A 26,450-nucleotide genomic window follows, 5' to 3' on the forward strand; every position below is an offset into this window, starting at 1 on the left:
AAAGACATCCTCTGCCGCAGGCGGGCCGGAATGGGAAGGCCAGGAAAGCGGCCACTGTGACACGGATTATATTTATTTAGATACCTATATTAAAAATGATTTTCGTTAACAAAACAAAAAAAAAGCATGTTCCCCCACCCCCAAGCCCGGGCTGGCGCTTTGCACGACGACCGTCGGCGGCCGCCCTCTCCCCGACTGGCCAGGCAGCTGGTGCGAAGAAGCGCGGCTCGGCCCCGGGCTTGCCGCTCGCCTCTCCCCGCCGCCCTGCCGACTGGGCGCGCGGTCCCGCCCTTCCCGGCCGCCCGACCTCCCCGATTTCTTCTCGCGGCCTCCCGGAGGGCGGAAAACCCGGCGAGCCGAGTTCGTCCGGCGACGGTCCCCGCAGGCCCGCGGGTTGCTCGCGGCCAGTCGGACCCTTGCGCCGCGGGCGGGCGGCGACTCCTGGCAAAAGGGCGTGGACGGCGGCAGGGCCCCTGGCCTTGCGCTGCAGGGACGCCCAGATGTCCCCGAGAGGGCGGGGCGGCCCGAGCGGCGGCGGCCGGAGCTCCGCCCCAGGCCTCGTATAAGGGCCGGCCTGAGCCGAGCCCGCGGCGGCGGCGGCGGCAGTGGCGGCAGCAAACACGGGACACCCGACGCGGCTCGGCTGGCCTGTTGAGCCTCCCACCCGCTTCCATAAGGCTTTGCCTTTCCAACTTCAGCTACAGTGTTGGCTAAGTTTGGAAAGAAGACCAGAAGAAGACCCCCGGGCCGTTTTTCTTTTGTTTTTTTTGTTTTTTGTTTTTTGTTTTGGTATAGTCGTCGTCGGGGGCTGTTTGCACAGAGCTGTTGTGTTTTCAGCGGCGCTCTCTTCAGTTCCTTGCACTCCTCTTAACAAGCACCTCAGCAGGAGCGGCAGCCGTAGCAGCAGAAGAGCAAGCGGGGGGCGCCTGGTGTCATGACCAGGGCAAGGGAGCAAAACCGCCTGGGAAGATGCTGTGGTGAGTGGACCGAACGCATGTGGTAGAAACAGGCTGCGCAGTGGAGACCGGCACCTCCACGCAGGTGTTGGAGGAATGGGGCTCAGCTGTTAACCAGTGTGATTAGTAGCTCGTTCGACTCATATTTTGTTGGGGGTTAAGGAAGAAAGGCATTTCAAGGTATGGGAAAAGGGGCGTGCACACAAGCTAGGATGGAGAAGTAGACTGGGTAGTTTGGATGATCTTGTCAAAAATAAAATGCAGTTAAAGAATGTTGTTGAACCAAGAGCATTTTTCACTGTATGTGAAGCTATGCAGTTATTGACCAAGAGATCGTGCTGAATTTTTCATCGACCCATCAATTTCTAGCTGACTTGATGAAATGTACATGGTTTGCCCCACAAAGTAGTTTTTAATAATTCTGTTTAATAAGGACAAATGAGTAAGCATTCCAATCTCAGCTCACTCAAGTGACTAAATACGCTTTTTATCTGCCTACTGTGTGTCTTTGCAGGATCCTTAGCAAACTACCTGACCTCTGCAAAATTCCTTCTCTACCTTGGTCATTCTCTATCTACATGGGTAAGTGAAAATCTACAGTAATTCTTACAACATGCTTGCACAATTTCTTGTTTCCTCTCATTTGGGCCAGTTGTATTAAGCCATCTTGCAGTTTTGTCATGCAGCTAAAGAAATAAATCAACCAAACATACATGCTGTAACGAAAAAGTTATTTTCACCAAAGATATTTTCCCATAGGTGTTAGTAAATGCTATTAATTATTGAGCTGTCATACTTTATGTAGACTGGCAGCTATCCAAAAACAGGATTAACAAGGACAAGACTATTTGCGTTGTTTGTAAATTGTATGTTGCATTACAAGGGTTAATAAATGGTAATATCTGCTACTAAGAATGGATGGATGTCTCATGGACCTTCTATTTTTTCACATTTTAAGATATTTCCCTGTTTTCTTCTTTTGTTAAAATTATAAGTTCCAGCCTACTGCGCTATGAAAATACAGTAGAATAGTGGAGTGACTGAGTTAGGCTAAAAATAGCATTCTAAGGTTAATTTAAATATAATTGACCCCAAGAACAAATATCTGAGTGATGAAAATTCTGGTCTTTTAAAATGTTATCTGTAGCTAGATATGTGTGGGGCATCTCAGTCTATCTTAAAAACCATCATCCAACGAAAACCAGCAACTGACTCATAATTCTCGCTCTGACTTCTTCCATGGTCTTGGAAGAGTCCCAGTGTTTCTGTGAGCCTGGATTCCTCCATCAACACTCCTCAACCCAAAAGAATAATGCCCAAAGGATGCTAGATGTGTATTTAATTAATGATGATTAGAATCTTTTAAATTAAACAATTGGTCTTATTGTTTAAAAGCAATAAACCTGCGTAAATTCTATTCATGCCTCATGTATGATATTTAATTTAAAAGAACTGTAAGTAAGGGGAAAGAATTTTGAGAGTAAATTTTGTGAATGTTACTTTCTTTTTAAACTGGAAACTTCTTTTGGATCGTTCTTAAGACATGAATGCAAACTATTGTATGAGGAAATCTGTACCCATGCCCTTGGGAAATTATTAAGCTAAGTTATCAGCTCTTTAAGAAATAGCAGTTCAAAGATGGCTTTTTTAGAAAGGCCAGCTTCTTTCTCCCCAGAGGCTTAGACAGGGATGACTCTGCAAATACATGTAAACAAGGTGGACTTGGCGTGAGTTTCATTTCCAATAACTGATGATTCTGAGTAGAAATTGAGTGAAACTACCCTTAATTAATTTAAATCCAATTAAATTGTTCTTCCAACTTAATTCAGTAAGTATTAAGTATTTTTAAAAAACCCAATAAGTGATGGCGATAGTTTCTGAAATTCTCACCTTGTGGTCTGGACCTATCTTTCAGGGGAAGAAGGTGCCTAACTTCCAAACACTGATTAGGTTTAAGGTTTATGCGACCTTTCATTATTAGGTTGGCAGGTCAGATTTGCCAAAGGAGTGGAACTGTGATTGTTCCAGGAGGCTCTTTTTTGTCATGAATGAAACACAAGAAAAGTGACAGATGCTTACTCCAGTCTTACAGTAAATTGAGCAAAAGGAGTTCTTCTGGGAAACTTGGATTAAAACAAAACAAAACACAGCAATTGTAGTCGTGTATGTTGTAGTGGATTTTCACTTACTGCAGAGGAGTCCAAAAGAGGAATCCTCTCTAATTCAATCTTTTGAGTTTTGTCTCCTGTTTGACACTTTGCCTGATTTTATTACAACAAAAGATGTCTGCTTATTTATTATATACGTGTATACATGCCTATCTATGCATTACCCTACTGACTCTGCTGAATCATGGTTTCCTATATACACTGAGTATAGAGGTGTTAGGGTAGAAGGTTATATTGCATTAGGTTTGTGTGAGGTTGAATGCTTTTTATTTCTGACTTCATTTCTTTCCGCCAGTGGATCAATATATTTTACTCTATACTACTGGAATACAAAGTATGGTAAGAAGTGGATCCTGTCATCAAGGAGCTTATAATATAATTCAGGTTGGGCTTTAAAAAAATATATCTAATTACAAAAAAATAACTAACAGTGTAAGGCAGTGAAAAAGGGTGGCCAGTGCTGATATCTTATGCATTATGCTATGGACTGTCTCCATTTTTATGCCATATGTCTGCATGGTGCCAGATCTTACTTCCTTGGGTTTCTGCTCATAGGTCTTTAACTACTTCATGCAAAATGCCACCTTCCTGCCCCACCCTACGGCATTTTTCCTCATAGCATGTATACCACCTGGCCTGTTCTAGATTTGTTTTTGGTCTCTGTTCACTGGGATGCAAGCAGCATGAAAGCATGAATCTTGATTTTTGCGCACTGCTGAATTTCTAGTGCCTGCAGTAGAGTTGCTGAGTACATAGTAGCCTCTCAAAAAGTATTCAGTGCATTAATGACTGTGATCATTCATTCACAGACATTCATTTGGCCTTTGGCTTTCAGTGCACTGGAGGTAGATGAACATGTAAACAAATCTTCAAAGTATGATGAGAGCTTGTGGGAGGGCAGGAAATGGATGTTAGGAAGGAATGGATGGGTGGGCCTGAGATTGCACTTGGTCAACCTTTACAGAGAGTTTACCTGATTCTTGGGCTTTGTGAGTGTAGAGTCTGTTGCTTCTTAAAGCCGAAACCCTTTGGAAATCGGGGCAAGTGGGGCAGTTTTTGTTTGTTTGTTTATTTGTTTTTTAATTTTTTTATTTATTTTATTTTTGGCTGTACTGGGTCTTTGTTGCTGTGCATGGGCTTTCTCTAGTAGCGGCAAGGGGGAGCTACTCTTTGTAGCGATGCTCAGGCTTCTCATTGCAGTGGCTTCTCTTGTTGCAGAACACAGGCTCTAGGTGCACGGGCTTCAGTAGTTGTGGCACGTGGGCTCAGTAGTAGTGGCTTGCGGGAGCACAGGCTTAGTTGCTCCGTGGCATGTGGGATCTTCCCAGACCAGGGCTCAAACCTCTGTCCCCTGCATTGGCAGTTGGATTCTTAACCACTGAGCCACCAGGGAAGTCCCGAGTGGAGCAGTTTTATTCCTGTCCATCAAGGAGGAGGCATGCCATACAGGAATAAGCAAGAGAGAAAACTTTCATTTCGTAGCACTTGTTTCAAGTCCTGCTTTAAAACGAAAAAATAAACAAAGAAAGAAGCACCTACTGTATAGCACAGGGAACTATATTCAATATCCTGTGATAAACCGTAATGGAAAAGAATATGGAAAAGAGCACATAACTGAATCACTTTGCTGTACACCAGAAACTAACACAACATTGTAAATCAACTATACTTCAATAAAAATAATTTTTTTAAAAAAAGGAAGAAGCAATAGTAGTGGAATAATATTTCTTATTCTTTATGTTAAGAAAGAGGAAATTCACTCACGGAGGCAACCTATGATTTGAGGCATTTATGTGTTTTTCTCTTTTCAGAGGAATAGAGATTAGGATAAAGTACCTCCCCTCACCTCATGCCATTTTATTCTAATCAAATCTAAATTTGTTTCTTATGTTAAAGATTAAGAAAATAACTTAATTTGTTATTCTTATTGACATTTTTTTTTTTTTTTTTTGCGGTATGCGGGCCTCTCACTGTTGTGGCCTCTCCCATTGCGGAGCACAGGCTCCGGATGCGCAGGCTCAGCGGCCATGGCTCATGGGCCCAGCCGCTCCGCGGCATGTGGGATCTTCCCGGACCGGGGCAAGAACCCGTGTCCCCTGCATCGGCAGGCGGACTCTCAACCACTGCGCCACCAGGGAAGCCCCAATTCTTATTGACATTTTTATCTTAATGTGTAAACTTGTCTTTTTATTGGTTTCAAACAAATTGTATGTGTATATATATTTTTAGTCATTTAGTACAAGGGTATTTGAAATGTAATTCCAACTTAAATGGAAAAGATTTCTATTTTCAAAGCAAACTTTAAAAAGCTGTCCCAGAAATATGAATTATGGTACTGATTAAGTGTCAAACTTCTTGAACATTCATGGAGCAAATCTAATGTACCAGAACAATATAGTTCATAAATAAGTCTTATTCTATACTCATTTACAGCCGGGATCCACTGCATATCCACTCCTTTGTTGATTCCGCAGTTATTTGTTGTGTTTCTACTCTGGGCTGTGCACTGTGCTGAGGGTTGAGAGTGCAGAAGGTTCTAGAGCTCACATTCCAGACCATCGCGTGAGAATCAGTCTTTCAAGCATGGTATTTCCACTGGCTTCCAGTGTCTGTTTTAATGTTTACTTGGCCATGTTCACCCTATCCCTCAAGGCCCTAATCTTATGTTAATTTTAAATTGTGGTTCGAAACAATGTTCATAATCCTCTACACCAAAGTTTCTGTACCTTGGCACTATTGACATCTTGGGTTGGATAATTTTTTGTTGTGGGGGACTGTAGATGCCAGTAGTAAATCCAGCCTCGCAGATGTGACAACCCAGAATAGCTCCAGACATTGCTTAGTGATCCCTAGAGGGTAAAATCACTCCCACTTGAGAAATACTGGTGTACATGAAGTTTATTGTAAATGATTGCTACAGAATATGTGCATCAGCTTAACTTTGGATGCATAAGATTGTTGTCTTGCCTTTATTAAATGTTTAAAAGCATTTGCCATACTAGGATAATACTTTGCTCCTTATTCATTAAATTTTTCAGGAGGATGTTAAGAGACATTGGAAAGAACTAGGAGTGTAGTACTACTTCCAATCCATAAGGAGCCTAGCCTGGAAAGTTAGTTTCCTATAGTGATTTCTTATAGGGATAGGTTATGATAGAACATTGTTGTCCTGTTTTAGGTTAACCTAACAAGTCAGGGATGGAGCCTAAGAGCTCATAACAAGGTCCATTATAGATTTCTTACACATTAATTTGCCTGACTCATGTAAAAGCTTCTGTTATTCCACATTTTGCAGCAATGAATTCCAAAATTCCCTATATACTCTGGAGTGAAGAAATAGTTTTTCTCCCCTTTCAAAATTTGTCTGTGTCGAAAATAACTACTGTGTCGAAAATAACTAAATAACTACTTATGTATTTATTTCTAACATCTTCATTCATATGGTGCCAGAATTTGCACATATTAGCTTCATCTTTCTGATTGTTCTGCTGTTTTATGACTTTGAAATTTATTTGTGAAAGTAGAACACAGATTTTAGAATGTTAGGGATAAAAGAAACTTGAGAGGTCATATAGTCCGTTCTTACCATTTTACAAATTGGGAAACTGGCTCTTTCTTGACATTCAAGGCATAACTGATATTTGTAAACTATACCTGTTTCATTCTGGTTCAATAGCAAACTCCTTTATGCCTTTCAAATCAGAATAGGTAAATCCCAGGCCCGGCTAGAAACCTGATACAAAAAGGAACAGGTTTTATCTCAAAAAAACCTCCTTGGGCTTGGAAACTGTATTTTTTTCTAGAATGATAGGGAGTACGTTTGTTTCATTAACATCATGCTTTTTACGGGTTTACTTAGTATCTGGGCAAGAATATTTTCCATTGTGCCAGGACAAACAGTTTTAACACCCGACTACATTCAATCCATAGAGGAATTGTTGACTTTGAGAATCTCATAATGTAGCCGGAAAGTGCCCTTTTGTTAAGGAAGCAACTTCTTGAGTATAATTGACTAGCAACCTACAACATTTTATCAGAACCTTTTATCTTCTCTTACTCAAGGGGGATCGGATGTGGCACTTTGCAGTGTCTGTGTTCCTGGTAGAGCTCTATGGAAACAGCCTTCTCTTGACTGCAGTCTACGGGCTGGTGGTGGCAGGGTCTGTTCTGGTCCTGGGAGCCATCATTGGTGATTGGGTGGATAAGAATGCCAGACTTAAAGGTGAGTGGTGTTATAAAAGCCTTTGTGTTTGTGGGACTAGTGCCTGAGCTAGAGAGAAACCTCTGTGACTAACCCACTTTGCGTCTGTAGCCGCCACCTGAGTGATGGGGTGCTCAGTGGCAGCACCTCTGCATGGAGGGTCCTGGGGCTCCTGCCCAAAGTTGGGATGCCAGGATACTGAGTTTATAGATTTTGTGGGGTATCTTTTTTGGCTGTTCGTAAATTACAAATGTTAATGATTAACACCGTGGCACTTTTCTGCGAACCATGTTAAACATTAAGAGTTTACCTAACTCTGGCATCCTTTAACCATGACTTGCACTGGAGTTCGTTTAATGTGACGTTCCTGGGACAGCTTTAACATCTATCATCTGGGTTACTGTGTTTTATATAGGCAGGTGTGTAGAGGAAGTGAAAACAATGGATTCAGAAAAGAATACCTGAGTCTGGATCACAGAGAGCTGAATTATACATTTTTGAAGAAAAAAGAAGAAATGATTATATATTGACATTTATTCTAGAGCATTAATACTGAACTCATTAAGTATTGTATAGGAAAGAGAGAAAGTGAATGAACAGTTTAATTATTCAGAATTTAAGGGCAATTTGGTTAGTAATTCAGGGCAAAATTTTCCTGAGTTCCTCAGTTGATAATGCTAAGACCTGGCCATGTCTATCCTAGACACTGGGGAAAGACTGAGGTATCTGTTTCTTTCAGTGCAGGATAACTGCCCCCGGATAGAGAGCAACTGGATTATCAAATTCTAGGACTTGATGCTATTAGTAAAATGGCCAAGATGAACATTTTTCTATTTTGAGAATCGATAGACCAAAACACATATAGAAAAAGGTTTTGTATCCTGGAAAAAAAATTCCTACTTATTTACATCATTATACATAGGAACGTGGGAATGTTATACATAGACACCTTTAACCTTATGACTGTTGAGCACTGAAATTGTAGTTTAGGATAGAATGTTGAGTTGAAGAAGAGTGTGGTGGGATAGCAGTCTTGCACTTATCCTATGTAATCAACTCACGTGACAACCTCCATGAAAATCTTCTTTGATGTCTCTAGGCTGAGTTAACCAGAGACACTTTTTTTTCCTGCACTCACTCCCATGAAGCTTTGTTAATACCTCTGCTATTGCACTTATGCTCTTATAATTATCCTTTAACATGTCTACCTTTCCTCTGGTCTGTGGGGTCCTGAAAGCCAAGAACCTCATTCGGTTGCTATTTAATAGCCTTGTGCAATGAATGAATGAATTATATGTTGGGATTTTATTTCAAATTAATTTCAGAAAGCAGTTTGTTTTGTCTCAAGGCTTTGATATAATCTTCCAAGCCAGAATGAGCTTTACTGTCCTTACAGGCAAGAGCTGTAATTATACCTTACATATACAACCCTCTGTATTTTTCAAAGTGCTTTCAAAGCATTTTATTTGAGCATCAAAATGACCCCGTAAAGTAAGGAAGGCAGGTATGTATTATATCCTCACCTTATAGACACAGACATAAGAGATATTAAGTATTCTGCCCTAGATCGTCTTCCCTCGTGAGTGGCAGAGAAAAGACTACAAGGTGTCCTTACCTGGTATCCTAACCTGTCCTTATGCCAGCCCTTTATTTACATGGGTGCCTCAGTCTCAGAAAGTTGGCATTTTCTGTGAGAAAAGGTGTAGTTTAGAATTTCATAACAATGCAAATAGCTTTAGTAAAAGGAACACACTGCTGCTTTATTCTTGGCAATTTTTTTTTTTTTTTTTTTTTTTTTTTTTTTTTTTTTGCGGTACGTGGGCCTCTCACTGTTGTGGCCTCTCCCGCTGTGAAGCACATGCTCCAGATGCGCAGGCCCAGTGGCCATGGCTCACGGGCCCAGCTGCTCCGTGGCATGTGGGATCTTCCCGGACCAGGGCACGAACACGTGTCCCCTGCATCGGCAGGCAGACTCTCAACCACTGCGCCACCAGGGAAGCCCTCTTGGCAATTTTTTATATGTCCTTCCTATTTATCCATACGATCTTACCAAATTCAGCCTGCCATCTAGGAGGTTATGGATTCCATGACCTCTTACTTAACCTCCTCCATAACCTCCTACATGTTCTTATTTTTGCCTAAGCTACAAAGGCCTGAGAGGTGGATCTTGTTTATGTAGTTAATATAGTTCTGTTTATGACAGTAAACTTTAAAGAGAATAAACTGTGAAAATGAAAATGTGGTCATTATGAATGGCTTCAACTAACAGGAAAAATGAGGGGTAGTTCTTTATTCTGTCTGCAAGTTTTACTGGTCTGATGTGATATGCTGGGCCCTACTGGAAATAGTTGAGGCAGGATTTACTTCAGGAATATTTTTCTTTCTTGTAGTAATTTGCATATGTATTAATACAGTAGAACAGTGATGTATGGATAAAAACATCTCCTTTGAGATGTTTTGGTGTATGAACACTTTGTTTCTTTCTCTGTATAGTGGCCCAGACTTCACTGGTGGTCCAGAATGTTTCGGTCATCCTGTGTGGAATCATCCTGATGATGGTTTTCTTACATAAAAAAGAGCTTCTGACCATGTACCATGGATGGGTTCTTGTAAGTTCTCAACAAGATTCTTGATGGTAGAAAATTGAATGTCTGTTAGTGGTAAAAGACAAAAACTCTTTGAGGGAGTATCTTTTCACAAATAGGGCCTGTTAATTTTTTTTAATAACTGTATATTTACAAATTTAAAGATACCAGAAATACATGGAAGTCAGAAAAAACCAGCATGGAAATTAGAACATGTTCAGAATGGAAAGATAATTTTTAGAATTTAAACATAGCATGTCAAAACCAGTAGGATACTTCTTCTTTTTTGTAATATTTGAGGATAATTTTATTAGTAGTATTACTAAAGAACAGTGATTATTTTCAGTCTATAGTCAAAGTATTTCCTTCCCCTTTGTTGAATGATTATTGTGTATAAGTTGTATTAGATGCATTTGAATGATAGAAAAATTATTCAAGTGTGGATCCTGTAGGGAGATTAGATGTGACACATAATAACTATGATACATGGTAGCATGGTTAAGTGCCTTCACGAAAAATGGAGTTCTGGGTTGGCCATTTAGGTGGGCCTTAAAAATGGGATGTTATTCTCCCAAGATTTCATTATGAAATATTTCAAACATTCAGCAAAGTTGGAAGAATTCTCCACTGAACACCCATATACCTACCACTTAGTTTCTACTTCTGCCATTTTATTATACTTGCTTTATCATATATTTATCCATTGGCACATCCATCTTCCCATCAATCCCTCTTTGTTTTTAAAATTTATTTTTGGAATGATGGACTGGCATTCATAAAGGCATGAAAATAGGGGAAGCACAGTTTATCTGAGTGATGGATGTATGCAACACACAGAGAAGGTTTGAAAAGTGTAGGAAGGAGAGTTTCTATTGTCAGACTGAACTTGGACTTTATATACATTATGAAAATAATATTATGTTATAGACCAAGTTTTTCTATGAGAGTGTATGTTTGTTTTTGTAATATAAGAAATTATGAAAATAGTATTACATTTTTCATTTTTTAAATGCAGTTTCTCAGAAACATGTTCATGTGTAAATATAGAGCATGGAATGCAGTGTAAAGACAATGTGCTGCATTTGATTTAAAACTGATATACAGAATTTGGTAATGCAGGGAACAGATTACATAATTGACTTAATGCAACTAGTAGACATTTATAAGATGTTTAGATTTTTCCTTGGTTTGTTCTTTTTTTTTTTCCAGCAGCAGGTTCTTATTAGTTATCCATTTAATACATATTAGTGTATACATGTCAATCCCAATCTCCCAATTCATCACACCACCACCACCACCCCCTGCCGCCGCCGCTTTCCCTTCTTGATGTCCACGTTTGTTCTCTACATCTGTGTCTCAGTTTCCACCCTGCAAACCGGTTCATCTGTACCATTTTCTAGGCTCCACATATCTGTATTAATATACAATATTTGTTTTTCTCTTTCTGACTTACTTCACTCTGTATAACAGTCTCTAGATTCATCCATGTCTCTACAAATGACCCAATTTCATTCCTTTTTATGGCTGAGTAATATTCCATTGTATATATGTACCACATCTTCTTTATCCATTTGTTTGTCGATGGGCATTTAAGTTGCTTCCATGACCTGGCTGTTGTAAATAGTGCTGCAATGCACATTGGGGTGCATGTGTCATTTTGAATTATGGTTTTCTCTGGGTATATGCCCAGTAGTGGGATTGCTGGGTCATATGGCAATTCTATTTTTAGTTTTTTAAGGAACCTCCATACTGCTCTCCATAGTGGCTGTATCACTTTACATTCCCACCAACAGTGCAAGAGGGTTCCCTTTTCTCCACACCCTCTCCAACATTTGTTGTTTGTAGATTTTCTGATGATGCCCATTCTAACTGGTGTGAGGTGATACCTCATTGTAGTTTTGATTTGCATTTCTCTAATAATGAGTGATGTTGAGCAGCCTTTCATGTGCTTCTTGGCCATCTGTATGTCTTCTTCGGAGAAATGTCTATTTAGATCTTCTGCCCGTTTATGGATTGGGTTGTTTGTTTTTTTAATATTGAGCTGCCTGAGCTGTTTATATATTTTGGAGATTAATCCTTTGTCCGTTGATTACTTTGCAAATATTTTCTCCCATTCTGAGGGTTGTCTTTTTGTCTTGTTTGTAGTTTCCTTTGCTTTGCAAAAGCTCGTAAGTTTCATTAGGTCCCATTTGTTTATTTTTGTTTTTATTTCCATTACTCTAGGAGGTGGATCAAAAAAGATCTTGCTGTGATTTATGTCAAAGAGTGTTCTTCCTAAGTTTTCCTCCGAGAGTTTTATAGTGTCTGGTCTTACATTTAGGTCTCTAATGCATTTTGAGTTTATTTTTGTGTATGGTGTTAGGGAGTGTTCTGATTTCATTCTTTTACATGTAGCTGTCCAGTTTTCCCAGCACCACTTATTGAAGAGACTGTCTTTTCTCCATTATATATCCTTGCCTCCTTTGTCATAGATTAGTTGACCATAGGTACATGGGTTTATCTCTGGGCTTTCTATCCTGTTCCATTGATCTATATTTCTGTTTTTGTGCCAGTACCATATTGTCTTGATTACTGTAGCTTTGTAGTATAGTCTGAAGTCAGGGAATCTGATTCCTCCAGCTCCGTTTTTTTCCCTCAAGACCGCTTTGGCTATTCGGGGTCTTTTGCGTCTCCACACAAATTTTAAGATTTTTTGTTCTAGTTCTGTAAAAAATGCCATTGGTAATTTGATAGGGATTGCATTGAATCTGTAGATTGCTTTGGGTAGTATAGTCATTTTCACAGTATTCATTCTTCCAATCCAAGAACATGGAATATCTCTCCATCTGTTGGTATCTTCTTTAATTTCTTTCATCAGTGTCTTATAGTTTTCTGCATACAGGTCTTTTGTCTCCCTAGGTAGGTTTATTCCTAGGTATTTTATTCTTTTTGTTGCAATGGTAAATGAGAGTGTTTCCTTAATTTCTCTTTCAGATTTTTCATCATTAGTGTATAGGAATGCAAGAGATTTCTGCACATTAATTTTGTATCCTGCAACTTTACCAAATTCACTGATTAGCTCTAGTAGTTTTCTGGTGGCATCTTTAGGATTCTCTATGTACAGTATCATGTCATCTGCAAACAGTGGCAGTTTTACTTCTTTTCCAATTTGTATTCCTTTTATTTCTTTTTCTTCTCTGACTGCCGTGACTAGGACTTTCAAAACTATGTTGAATAATAGTGGTGAGGGTGGACATCCTTGTCTTGTTCCTGTTCTTAGAGGAAATGCTTTCAGTTTTTCACCATTGAGAATGATGTTTGCTGTGGGTTTGTCGTATATGGCCTTTATTATGTTGAGGTAGGTTCCCTCTGTGCCCACTTTCTGGAGAGTTTTTATCATAAATGGGCATTGAATTTTGTAAAAAGCTTTTTCTGCATCTATTGAGATGATCATATGGTTTTTCTTCTTCAGTTTGTTAATATGGTGTATCACATTGATTGGTTTGTGTATATTGAAGAATCCTTGCATCCCTGGGATAAATCCCACTTGATCATGGTGTATGATCCTTTTAATGTGTTGTTGGATTCTGTTTGTTAGTATTTTGTTGAGGAGTTTTGAATCTATAATCATCAGTGATATTGGTCTGTAATTTTCTTTTTTTGTATTATCTTTGTCTGGTTTTGGTATCAGGGTGATGGTGACCTCAGAGAATGAGTTTGGGAGTGTTCCTTCCTCGGAAATTTTTTGGAAGAGTTTGAGAAGGATAGGTTTTAGCTCTTCTCTAAATGTTTGATAGAATTCACCTGTGAAGCGTCTGGTCCTAGATTTTGTTTGTTGGAAGATTTTTAGTCACAGTTTCAATTTCGTTACTTGTGATTGGTCTGTTCATATTTTCTATTTCTTCCTGGTTCAGTCTTGGAAGAATTAGGGCCTGTTAATTTTGATCTCTGTGTCTACTTTAATATACCCTACCATTTTTGTCTTGTTTTGCTTTTTGGCCCTTAACAGGCATTCATTAAGTATTGTTTGAATTTAAATTTCATTCTATTGGTTGTTTTCCTGTTGTTTTGTTTTATTTTATTATTTATTTTTGGCTGCATTGGGTCTTTGTTGCTGTGTGTGGGCTTTCTCTAGTTGCAGAGAGTGGGGGCTACTCTTTGTTTTGGTGCACGGGCTTCTCATTGCGGTGGCTTCTCTTGTTGTGGAGCACAGGCTCTAGAGCGCAGGCTCAGTAGTTGTGGCACACGGGCTCAGTAGTTGTGGCTCATGGGCTTAGTTGCTCTGCGGCATGTGGGATCTTCCCGGACCAGAGCTCGAACCCGTGTCCCCTGCATTGGCAGGCAGATTCTTAACCATTGAGCCACCAGGGACGCCCCTTCCTGTTTGTTTTTTAATGGCAGTTCTAAGAGTTTATTACATAATTCAGTTGCTAGTTTTAAGCTCAGTAGTATTAACCTGTAATTTTTTCACACCATTTAAGAAATGTTATCCATATATATATATATGTATATAAATCTGTCATGATTGTGTTCTTCTAATAACAAGCGGTATTTCTGTTTGAGGACATGGACTAGATAACTTCCCACACTCTGATTTCATGATAACTTGATGGAAAAGAGGAGAGAGATGGGTGTAGTGGAAAGCAGTGAATTTGATGTTCCTATTTAATCTTCTTAGGTATATTTGGATTGATAATGTAGAGTTTCAAAGCCAGGTAGGACAAGAAACCTTCTAGTCTATTGCCTTCATTTTGTTGATGAGAAAAGTAAGACAAAGTGATGTTAGCTGATTGTCCATTGTCATGCAACTGGGAAGTGTCAGAACTCTGATTTAAATTCAAGTCTTCTCACTTCCCCTTCACTGTTTTTTCCAAAGGACATATTTGTGGGGGAAATTAAAAACCACCCCTATGTTAACACTTTATGATAACTATGTGACATAAATGTGCATATGACTATTAAATTTTTTTGTATTATGCGTACCACAGATGGTACAGATTAGAGAGACATTATGCCCTTTAATGTGACCACTGGTGTTTATTGTTTCATGTGTACAAAGTAGAATGATTTCTTATGATTTTATGAAATGAAATTAAAATAAAAATTTTATTATTATGTTACCAAAGACCATTTTAAACTATATTGTACAGCGAGGTAGGTACAGTATGGTAAAACTGACATTTTAATAATTTTTTCCTGTAATTCCTTAGACTTCATGCTATATCCTGATCATCACTATTGCAAATATTGCAAACCTGGCCAGTACTGCTACTGCAATCACAATCCAAAGGGATTGGATTGTTGTTGTTGCAGGAGACGACAGAAGCAAACTAGCAGGTAATTTGCTTTTCTCTTTCTACCAAATGGGTTTTATCAGGATTCACTTTAAATCAGTGGTAGTAAATGAGGCTTAAGCCTTTTTCTCCAAGTATTTTTTTTTAAGAATAATAAATTGAAGTCCTAGTCTTTTTCTTACAACATTATCTGTCTCAGTGCAGAGATTTACCTCACTGTTATGAAGCTAATTTATAGGATAGTGACCTTCTCTTTTATTCTATGCAAACCTGGCAAATAGAAGAACATTTCTTTTGAGCTCTTTCTTTCAAATTCTGTTAACTGTTTCTAAATGTTTTCTTAATACTTAGAACAGTGAAAATCTGACTTGTGATTTTAACAGTCATACTGTGGACATTATTACCAGTACTTACTGGTTATACTATGGATATTGTGTTTATCCAAACAAATGGAAACAACTTAATTCTAGGAGAGACTCTAGAAGTGAATTCCTTCAACTTTAAAGCCATAATTGGTAACTTTTATTACATTATGTATGGTGTTATGTAACTGCTATTATGAATACTAAAGAAATACAGGATAGAACATAGGTTTTTAAAAAGCTTGCATCTTAGTTGTCCATTGGAAACATATACAAGAGGAGCAAAGAAAGTCTGAAGAATGCTTACAAAGCAGCACGTCCATTACATCAAGATTACTTGGGCTCAGAGTAACCTACCTCACTGGATATTCCCCACCAGCCCCCCAGTACAGCACCCAGACACTAATTGGATTGAAATTACACAGAGTAAAGGAGGAAGGGTGCACCTATCTACCGATCAGATCAGCTGAGTCAACTCTGCTGGTCATTGAGATAATGGGTATCACAAACACATTTCCCAACCATCCTGACTGACGAGGAAACCATTCCTTGTCAGTGACTTCAGTGGCTTATCAGGACACAGAGGCAAGATTGAGTACTGGGGTCAGCAAGCAACTTTGTTTGACTAGACACGTGATTAAAAAAAAAAAAAAAGTAGAAAGGAGGTTGAGAGAAAGGGTACAAAATCTGTGGAAGGTCTACATGAAGAAAATGAAGGATTTGCTTAAAAGTGGTCACTTTATGGTAGCAGTAATAATACTGCTCCAGATAGAAATACCACAGTGATTTTAGAGAATAGTGAGTGTGGAAGATGAATTTATTAACACATGTGAGTCTGGATTGCAGGAAATTCTCTCTGGAGCTAAAGTAGTGATTCTCACTGATTTTTCTTCCTGTGATCATTTACTAATAGGAAATAATTCCATCTCTCTTTTTTGTCACGTGGAATTAAAAGATAAAACTTTGTCCTTTTTTTTTTTGGTGTTTTTTCCCTGTTATTTACTTTCTCTTTTAGTGTGCAATTTTACGGATATAATACATGTCCATGTTTTAAAATTCAAAGGGCACAAAAAGGATATATTTTGAAAACAGATCACATATATATCTGTTGAAATGTATTTGGGGAAAAAAGTGGCTTTTAAGGTGATTTTCTTTCTCTTACCTGCATTTCTTAACTCCTGTTGACTCTGTGAAGTCTGTAATTGAAAAAAAAAAAAAGCCCTGAGTAAAGAGAAAGTTACACTGAATCTTTAATTTGTGCTAAATATCCAAGTAAATAAATAACAAAAACAAAGATCCCACATAACTTTCTGGGATCTTTCTGACTACAAAGTGATATTCCAGAAAAATAACAAAAATATGACTGGCCATTTCTCAGCTGTCCTTCTTTATTTGAGGAATTATTGCAGAGTGGAAAAATCCAGGCTAACCAGTCTATTTTCTAACCTTCTGGAGTTTCTCAAATTTAAGAAAGGAAGTAAGCTGCCTGTTGAACTCTTGTCCACTGTGAATTAGCTTAGGAAGCAGTGCTGTTTCAAATCCAGCCCCTAGAACGGGTTAGTAGCCTAATGAAGGAAAACCTCCATGTTGTTTTCCCTCAGGTTTTGACCTCCGTGTTTGTTTTAAAATTAATTAAAAACCATGCTTCAAAACAGGAAACAGAAACTTCTTCCATCCTGAGGGTCAGCAAGGCTCTAACCATGGGTTTTTGGTACCATTCCTGCTAGAAGGCAGAGTTACAGAACAGAAAAAAAGGAGGAGGGTAAAGGAAAAGTAGAAGAGAAATTTTTGAGGTTGCCAGCAAAGACTGTTAGAAACCAAGCAGGAGACGGGGCAGGGCTGGCTGAACCGGTGTGCGTTGTGAGGTTGTGTGTGTGTGTGTGTGTGTGTGTGTGTGTGTGTGTGTGCGCGCGCGCGCATGCGTGCGTGTGAGTGATGGGGGAGGGGTGTGCCCATAAAGAGGGAAGGTTGTGAGCTGGATGCTAATTGCTCCCATTTCCTCATCCCAATGTTTCTTGATTTCAGAGGAGTTTTTAAAATTGGAAGTTGTATCACCGAGGGTAAAGAACAAGAGAAATTTTCCCTGGAAGGTTGAAAAGTTTTGTAACTCCAGTGGCATCAGGTCAAAATATAGCTGTTACCATCTAATTTAGACAGCTCCAGGAAAGATGCTCTTTTTCTACATAAATACTGTTAATTAATCTGTTAACTAATTTGTCTAGGTACTTGATTTAGTGTTTTATTAAAACATTCTTTTGAGCCATGACCCTTAACCTGTCAAACCTTTTTGAAACTCATTTCCTTTGCCTGAGTTTTTATTCCATCTGTTGTTTTATTTCCTTCTTCATTTCCTTTGTTAATCACTTTTTGTTAATAGCTTCTGAGGTTTTTCTTGTCCACCATTCTAAAGAAACATCTGCTGGTTGGCTTGATCAAGTACGACAGAACTTTCTTGTTTGAACTCTATTGACTGAAAATTGATTTCATATTTGAGGTAGACAAACCTGCTAGCTACTATTTGCTCAGCAAATCTGTTTTTTATTATTATTCTATGAGGTGTAATATACCTTTTATAATAGTAAGTAGTTACTGAATGTCATGCTCTGTGCCACAGCTGTGGATGAAAACAGTTAAATTGGAATTAAATCAGCACAGATTTGTGTGTTTGCATAAGAATAAATACAAACCTGCAAAAAGAATATGTTTGCACATTCAGAGGACCAATTCTTCTCTAGCCTGTTAACAGTAAAATGATTAGGTCTTTTTCAAAATTATTTTTTCATTCATTCTGCTTCAGAAAAAAAAAATCTGTTTTCTGACACTACATCTAAACATTATTAGCTTCCTGAGATAGAAATTTCTAGATTCTAAATAAAAGGTAGAAATTGGTGGCATTAAGAAGCTTCATGAGCACTTGAAAATGGAGGTAGTGAAAGATTAACAAATCATTTTAACAAAATTTTGTTCTTATTCTGGGGCCTTCAGATCCAAGAGTATATTTTCATTAGTACTTGATTTTTGGATCCAAATTATTGAGTTATTTGGATCAATTCTACACTTCCCTGTTAGGAACTTATTAGTAGGGGCAGATGGAAGTTAATGAGGCCGTGGCAAAAAATGGCTGTGTGTAAGATCAATGAAAACTGCCTTTGCCTCTCAAGTGAAAGGTGAAATATGTCAAAGTTCTCCTGTTATCATATAAGCATTCTGCACACATAGGACTAATTGGAAGGCATTTGAGGACCAGGAAGAACTAGAGAAAGAATAATGGCAGTTTTCTATTAATGTACTTATTAGTCACGTACTGCTTTTCCCTTAAAGTGCCCCACATGACTGATGAGGACTTGTCTCAATAATTTTCACTCTACTCCGTGAGATAGAGAATGAGAAAGTAGGTTATTTTCTTGACTTCCTCTCCTTTATTCATCTTGTCCTCTACTCTGACTCACCTACATTCCCATGGTCATACCCTAGACCTTGGTATCACCACTAAACCCTCCCTTTTCATAATCTCAATCTCCAGCATCCAAGACTTGAACTATACCTCCTGTCTTTCCAGCTCACTCCTCCTGGTACCCCAGCCATGCTCCAACCTGGTTGGCACCTACAAGCCATTAATTCCACTACCTTTTTACTGCTCATGACCTTTCTTGTCTCTCCTCCTTACCCAGCTTAAATTCCAAGGTCAGTTGTTCCACCCATATGCATGCCTCCTAGTGTATACCCTCAGCTCACCTGGCCTCCTCTCCTTTTGTCACTTTCCTCTCATAAGACCCTGCTTAAATCCATCTCTCCACAGTAGCACACGGCTGGTAAAAAACGTACAACTTTGCTCTGTCTTAAAGCTCAAGACCACTGGATTCAAGTTGGCCCTTTCATGCTGCCAGATGACCATACTCTTTTCTCTGGTCCCTTCCTTCTCCCACTTTCCTAAAGGACTATTTCTCACTTTCTCCTTTCTCCTCATACACTCAGTACCTCCTCTCCCATCCTCACTTTCACTGATGACCTTGCTTTGTATTCTACTGAGAAAATGGAAAAATGAGGAGAGAACTTCCGTGGGCTCCCACCTTCACATCACTCTTCCTCCTTGTACCTGAGGCCGTTTACGTGACCTACACTGTTGAACTGCTTGCGTTCCTAAGAACAACTCTGCCACTTGTGCAGTAGATTCAGATTCCATCCCTTCTCATCTGCTGTATCATTTGCATCAGCATATAAGCATGCTATAACTTTTCTCATCTTAAAAATCCCTGTCTTTACCCCTCTGTCACCCCATTTCTTTGTTCTTCTTTTGAACAAAACTTAACAAAAAGAAATATCTGTACCCACTCTTTCCAATTTCTTTCCCTGGTCAGGGCCTTGCTTTCCATAATGCCAGGGGGGCAACATTCACATTGTGAATCCAGGGGGTGCCACTCTCTTAAAATATAATAGAAATGGTATCCCCTGGAGTTGGCACCAATCTCTTAAACCAACTTCAATCAGGCATTTGCCTTACTGCTCCACCAGAACTATTCTTTTTGAGGTCCTCAATACCTTCCATGTGACCTAATCTAGAGCTGATTGTCAGTGCTCATCTTTGTTGACTTACCAGCATCACTTGCCAGTTGATTACTCCCCTCTCTTTGAAACACTGTTACCTCTTGGCTTCTCGGACACCCTGCTCTCCTGTTTTTTCTCCTCTTTTGCTGATTCCTCCTCATCTTCCTGACCTCTGAACATTGGCATGCCCAGGACTCAGTCCTCAGACCTCATCTTTTCTCATCTACCCTCACTCCCCTGGTGATCTCATCCAGTGTCATAGCTTCAAAGCTCAAGCTGCCGATTACTCCCAAATCTGGCACATGCTTCTTCCCTAGACCCCAGACCTATATGACTGACTGTCTGCTTGACAGGGCCTCTAGAGATGTATCAACATCTCTAGAACCAGATGCTTATTCTTTTGTCCAAAACCTGATTCTTCTGAAGTCTTGTCTTTCTCAGTAAGTGGAAACTGTGTCCTTCCAATAGTTGCTCAGGGTAAAAACTTTAATTCCTCTCCTTCTGTCACATAGCATATCTAATCTGTTTTCAAGCCTTCTTGATTCTACTTTAAAGTACATCCAGTATCTATTTCTCCACTTCCATTGCTACTGTCTTGCTCCATGCCACGTCATCTCCCGCCTGTCTCCCTGCCTCTGCACTTGTCTACACCCACCCCCCCCACACACACTTACTTTACACTGTTTTCTCATCACAGCAGCCAAAATAAACCTTTAAAAATATGTCCCATGATACCACCTCTCTGTACCTTAACTTCCAAAGGCTTCCTGAGTCATTCAGTGTAAAAACTGAAGTTTGAGTAATAGACTAAGACCTTACATGATTGGGCCAATCTCTCCTCTCTGACCGCATCTCTTCCTATCCTCTCCCTTCCTCACTCTGCTCCAGCCCTACTGGCCTCCTTGCTGTTCCTCTGGGCAAACTCCTCCTGCCCCAGGACTTTTGCACTTCCCTTGGTCTGGAATTGTCTTTTCCCTGATACCCAGGTGACTCACTCTTTTGCCTCCTGCTGCTTCACGCCTCTGCTCTGATGCTCTCTTTTTTTCAGTGAGTTCTTCCCTGACCTTGCCATATATAAAACTGAAATTTCCCCCTTCCCATGAGCACTCTGTATGCCCTTTTTTTCTGCTTTATTTTTCACTACAATATTTCATGAACATCTGACATGCTCTATATTTACATGCTTGTTGATTTATTATTTTTGTTTTCCCTTGGGAGTGTAAACTTCATGAAGACAGGGAAGGATATTCTTCATTTTTTGTTATGGTGCCAGAATGGTGCCTAGCTCATAATAGGCATTTAATAAAATGCTTGTTGAAATAAATGAATGTAGAGTTACTATTGAATTCATTTTTTAAAAGCTGATGTCAGGCTCATTTATATAATCCCAAGGGAATCACGGTTTTTGAGGCAAATTTAATATGACTTGATCCAAACAACAAATGATTTTCTAACAAAATGGTTTGCTTGCAGAATGCTTTTAGAAGTTTACATCTTAGGAGTCTACACTCTTAGTTTATGAGTTGTATTATGTAAGTGGGCAGTCTCTCTTTGATAGATTTGCACACTTATCTGCCTCTTTCGCCTACCTCTGTAGATATGAATGCTACAATACGAAGGATTGACCAGTTAACCAACATCTTGGCCCCCATGGCTGTAGGCCAGATTATGACATTTGGCTCCCCAGTCATTGGCTGTGGTTTCATTTCGGGCTGGAATTTGGTATCCATGTGTGTGGAGTACTTTCTGCTCTGGAAGGTTTATCAGAAAACCCCTGCTCTAGCTGTGAAAGCTGCTCCTAAAGAGGAAACTGAGTTGAAACAGCTGAATGTATACAAAGGTAAACTCAACAAAATGTTTAATCCCTTTATTCTTATTTTCAGACCTTAACTATTGGTTAAGGCTGAAATAATTTTGAATTTATATCAGGTTTAGTTGCCACTGAAGGCCTGCATGAGGTTAAATATATCAATGTGATAGTAAGTCAGAACCCAGGCTCTTGAGGGTCTGAGGAGCAACTCTGGGTTGAACCTCAAGGGGTTGGAATGGGAGTCCCCCCTGACCCTTTTCCTTAACAGGAACAGCAGACACAGAGGGACAATTCATTGAGGGAGGGCTGGGCAAAGTTGAGCCATAGGAATGGGAAGAAGAGTGGGAGAAGGAGAACAAGAGAATTCCTAGGAGTCTATAAAGAAGGGAGTTAACATGCCCTTTGTAAGACAGTGGAAGGGAGTGAGGACATGAGGTGGGCATTTTTCAAGAAGAGAAGAGGAAGTTGGTCTTCTGAACAAATGTAATCTTAAAAGGGTCCCAGAAAATAAGATTCTGTGTTTCCCCAGACAATTATTATACGTTATCTGATCTGTTTTCCTGCTATTTACTTTGGTGGGATTATAATTTCTGAGAGAGAGGGGAAGAGAGGAGGGGAGAAGTATCAATAGTATTTTGTTTCTTTAACATAAATACTTGGAGATTGTTCCTTGGCTGGAATTCTTAGATGAGTAAAAGAAAATACATTTTATATTGTAGTATCCAAGGGTATCCAAGGGTGATATCCTCCATGGGTGAGGGAAAGGGGAGAAGAAAAAATATTAAGATAGTTGGCTTTTTCCCTCATGTCCCCTCCCTCAAATAATAATGTCTTTTATTAACAGAAACTGAGCCAAAACCCCTGGAGGGAACTCATCTAATGGGTGAGAAAGACCCTGACGTCCATGAACTTGAACATGAGCAAGAGCTAAGTTGTGCCTCCCAGATGGCTGAGCCCTTCCGCACCTTCCGAGATGGATGGGTCTCCTATTACAACCAGCCGGTGTTTCTGGCGGGCATGGGTCTTGCTTTCCTCTATATGACTGTCCTGGGCTTTGACTGCATCACTACAGGGTACGCCTACACTCAGGGGCTGAGCGGGTCCATCCTCAGTATTTTGATGGGAGCGTCAGCCGTAACTGGAATAATGGGAACTGTGGCTTTTACGTGGCTACGTCAAAAATGTGGCCTGGTTCGGACTGGTCTGATCTCAGGATTTGCACAGCTTTCCTGTTTGATCTTGTGTGTGATCTCCGTGTTCGTGCCTGGAAGCCCCTTGGACTTGTCTGTTTCTCCCTTTGAAGATATCCGTTCTAGGTTCATTCAAACAGAACCACTTTCAATTACACCTACAAAAATATCTGAAATCATCTCTACAACTGATATGCACATGTCAAACGGATCTGATCCTGCTAATATTGTCCCAGAGATGAGTCCTAAATCTGTGCCTATAATCTCTGTCAGTCTGCTGTTTGCAGGCGTCATTGCTGCTAGAATCGGTAAGAAATCTCTTTTTGTATATTAATGAACTAAAGTGTCTTTTTGCAGTGTGGTTTCAGGTAATTCAACAGTAAGTGGTCTAAAATATTCCCTGAATGTTAATTGAAGCAAGATCCACTATTTATCCTTATGTATCATCCAGTCACTTATTATGAAATATTTATTTTATAGTTTAAAAAAATCTATGTGTGTGTGTGTATGTATACCTTCTTAAAACATGGTTAGGCCTTGAAAATTTTTACTAAATGGTTATCTTACTCTTTTAATGTAGTTTACTTAATTTTTCAAAAGATATTATCAATAATAATTATACTTTTAGTAATTTAGAGTCTTTATATTGCTATAACTTTACCAGAAGGACTGTAATTTAGCAAATATTTCAATGGGACAAGGTAAAAAAAAGGGTTTGGGGTTTAAGTTAAAAAATAAGACAGTAGTTACAAAAAAAAAATCCTTCAAAGGTCTTCTCTAGCTGATATTTGTTTATTGTATACTTTGCCAAAACAAATGGATTTTATAGCTCTGGAAGGGAACATAATGTAAAGACCTCTTACAAAGTAAAATTTAAGTAGTCATTAATAGAGTACGGATGAATTATCTCTGCCTGAAATCGTTCTTGAAATGAAACCATATTTATCCTGTGATACAAAGCAGTTCATTAATTTATCAAAGACATTCATATTTAAGCAAGACAGCTTTATTGTAGGGGCTTTAGAACCCAAACAGTAAATGTATTAATGGTTTAAAGTTTCCTTACACTTTAACGATAACAATATATTAGGTCTACTCATTTTAAACTTTAAAAATACTAGTAATTGTAATAGGATTTATTATGTCTCTGATTTGAGAGTTTTGCTTTCATAGTATGAATAATCACAGAAAAACAGAATTAAGAAGTTTGTAAATTAGACTTATTTTTGTCTTGTGGCTGTAAAAACAATTTCTTGAAGCTACTAATAACTCAGTGTTTATTAATGAAAAATAATTCTCTAAGGCTAGGCTATGATAAATATACATATGGTGACTTTAAGGTAATAGGGTTAAGTATGTATTTTTCACATGTCAACAGATTTTTAATCTGTAAATCTGAAATGTACAGCTATAAGTTAAAATTAAGTTTCTAAAAAATGTCTTTTATTATAGGTCTTTGGTCCTTTGATTTAACTGTGACACAGTTGCTTCAAGAAAATGTAGTCGAATCTGAGAGAGGCATTATAAATGGTGTACAGAACTCCATGAACTATCTTCTTGATCTTCTGCATTTCATCATGGTCATCCTGGCTCCAAATCCTGAAGCTTTTGGCTTGCTTGTATTGATTTCAGTCTCCTTTGTGGCAATGGGCCACATCATGTATTTCCGATTTGCCCAGAAAACTCTGGGCTCCCAACTTTTTGTCTGTGGTCATGGTGATAAAGAAGTTACAGATGCAAATCAAACTAATACATCAGATGTGTAAGACAGTTTAACTGTTGCTACCCCTGTTACTAGGTTATGTAGAGCACATGTGCCTATTTTGTACTTCAAAATTCCAATAAATGGCTCGGTGTCTCTCTCTGGTTTTACCACAGCTATACCTTGAGGGCTAAAAGCTAGTTAGGAAACTTGAGCCAGCAGAAATGAGCTGGTTAATTTCCCTTATATTTAAGGGTGGAAAAAAAATAAAGAAAAACTCAGTTTAAATATGGAGACTAAAATAGTAACACTGATTTTCCCTATTTCTCACGAGTAGGTAAAATTTTACATAAAAGAGTGATTAGTCATGTGAATTAAGTTATTCTTTGGCAGATTTTTATTATCTGTACTAGAATTCAGGTATGTCAGTTTTCCCTAACACTCTTGTTCAAGTCTAGCTAATTTACTTTTTAAAAAAAATCTTATTCTCAGTTATATTATAAAAACAAATTCTCTTCCAAGTTTGAAGATTAAAATTTGATAACCAGTATTATCCTTATTGATCCTATTGATGTTAAGGGATTTACCTCTATGTGGAAAAATGAAATACTTAACTAGAATCCTCTAATAGGGTTTATGGTTTAACTTTAGAGACCACCTTTGTATTTTTCTTATCAGCTAGGGCAAAATATTGTATTAAGCATATGTTAACACTTCATAAAATGGCTATTGTGTAAGCTGAAGATAGAAGCAAAGCTGTAGAGTAGATTTATAACACAGTGAATGCATGAGGACTTCAAACACGCCAGTGGTTCGGCCATAGAAACTAGAAGTTAAAAGTCACACGAAGGGCAAGATCTGGATTTAACTTACGTTGCTATCCTTAATGATCTCTGTCGTGGAATATGAGGGAATTAGCCTTCAGCCTGGCAAGTTAAATGTAGAAAGCAAGCCCAAACTTGGAAAGGTTTTGTTTTATAAATCATTTGATTTACTTTTAACATGCTTGGTAGAGCATTTTTACTTTCACTGTTTTGTACCCAGGAGTTATTTTTACCTAGTTGTAGAGCAAGAGTGTTCATAAACGTATCCCTTTCAAACATCTTTGAGAAAAATGGAGGAAAAAAAAACCCTTTTATATGTATATATTTTACAAGTAAAAACTGTTTTACAAGTCATTTTGCAACATGCCAGTACCAATGGGGTACTTTGCCTTAACTGTTCATGCACTTTCATGGAGACTGCAATACGTTGCTCTGAGCACTTTCTTTATCCTTGAGGTTTAATCTTTTTCTCCTTTCTATAGTATGACATAATGATTTGCTATGTTGTAAAATCTTTGTAAAATATTTCTGTATAAAAACATTTTTAAAAATCTTGATTTCTTTTTCCTTAATTGCATTCCCCAGTTTAATATTGCTTTTGTTATAGAACATCTCTTTTGGGTAACATCTGTTTCTCTCTAAAGGCCTACAGTTTCATAATAATTCACAGTTTTAGATTTGTCTCCCTGCTTATATGTCTAGTTTATGGTGGCTTGGATAAAAGTATAGTAAACATGAGGCCCAGGACTCATTCTTTGACTTTGAAGAAGTCACTTTAAGCTCTCTTGAGTTGTTTTCTCTTCTGTAAATTAGAGATGATATTATAAAACCAAC

At 38.7% G+C, this 26,450-nt stretch overlaps 1 protein-coding gene across 1 annotated transcript; it reads left to right on the top strand.

The window, feature by feature from the left end:
• Positions 1–474: 474 nt before the first annotated feature.
• SLC40A1 (solute carrier family 40 member 1) lies at positions 475–26,167 on the top strand. The gene is made up of 8 exons (XM_082631345.1): positions 475–977; positions 1,471–1,538; positions 7,187–7,346; positions 9,819–9,934; positions 15,100–15,226; positions 21,688–21,930; positions 22,745–23,398; positions 24,543–26,167. Exons 1-8 carry the CDS (start codon positions 935–937, stop codon positions 24,854–24,856), a joined length of 1,725 nt encoding a protein of 574 aa, XP_082487471.1. The 5' UTR covers positions 475–934; the 3' UTR covers positions 24,857–26,167.
• The last annotated feature ends 283 nt before the right edge of the window (positions 26,168–26,450 follow it).

The sequence above is a fragment of the Mesoplodon mirus genome, assembly GCF_964341445.2.
Source record: "Mesoplodon mirus genome assembly, chromosome: 8".
Taxonomy (NCBI): Eukaryota; Metazoa; Chordata; class Mammalia; order Artiodactyla; family Ziphiidae; genus Mesoplodon; species Mesoplodon mirus.

Excerpts from the sequence above, each read along its gene's own strand:
- SLC40A1 (XM_082631345.1), top strand. The coding sequence starts at position 935 with ATGACCAGGGCAAGGGAGCAAAACCGCCTGGGAAGATGCTGTG. Across the intron at positions 7,347-9,818 it reads TAAGAATGCCAGACTTAAAG|TGGCCCAGACTTCACTGGTG; the intron begins GTGAGTGGTGTT and ends TTCTCTGTATAG. Across the intron at positions 21,931-22,744 it reads ACAGCTGAATGTATACAAAG|AAACTGAGCCAAAACCCCTG; the intron begins GTAAACTCAACA and ends TTTTATTAACAG.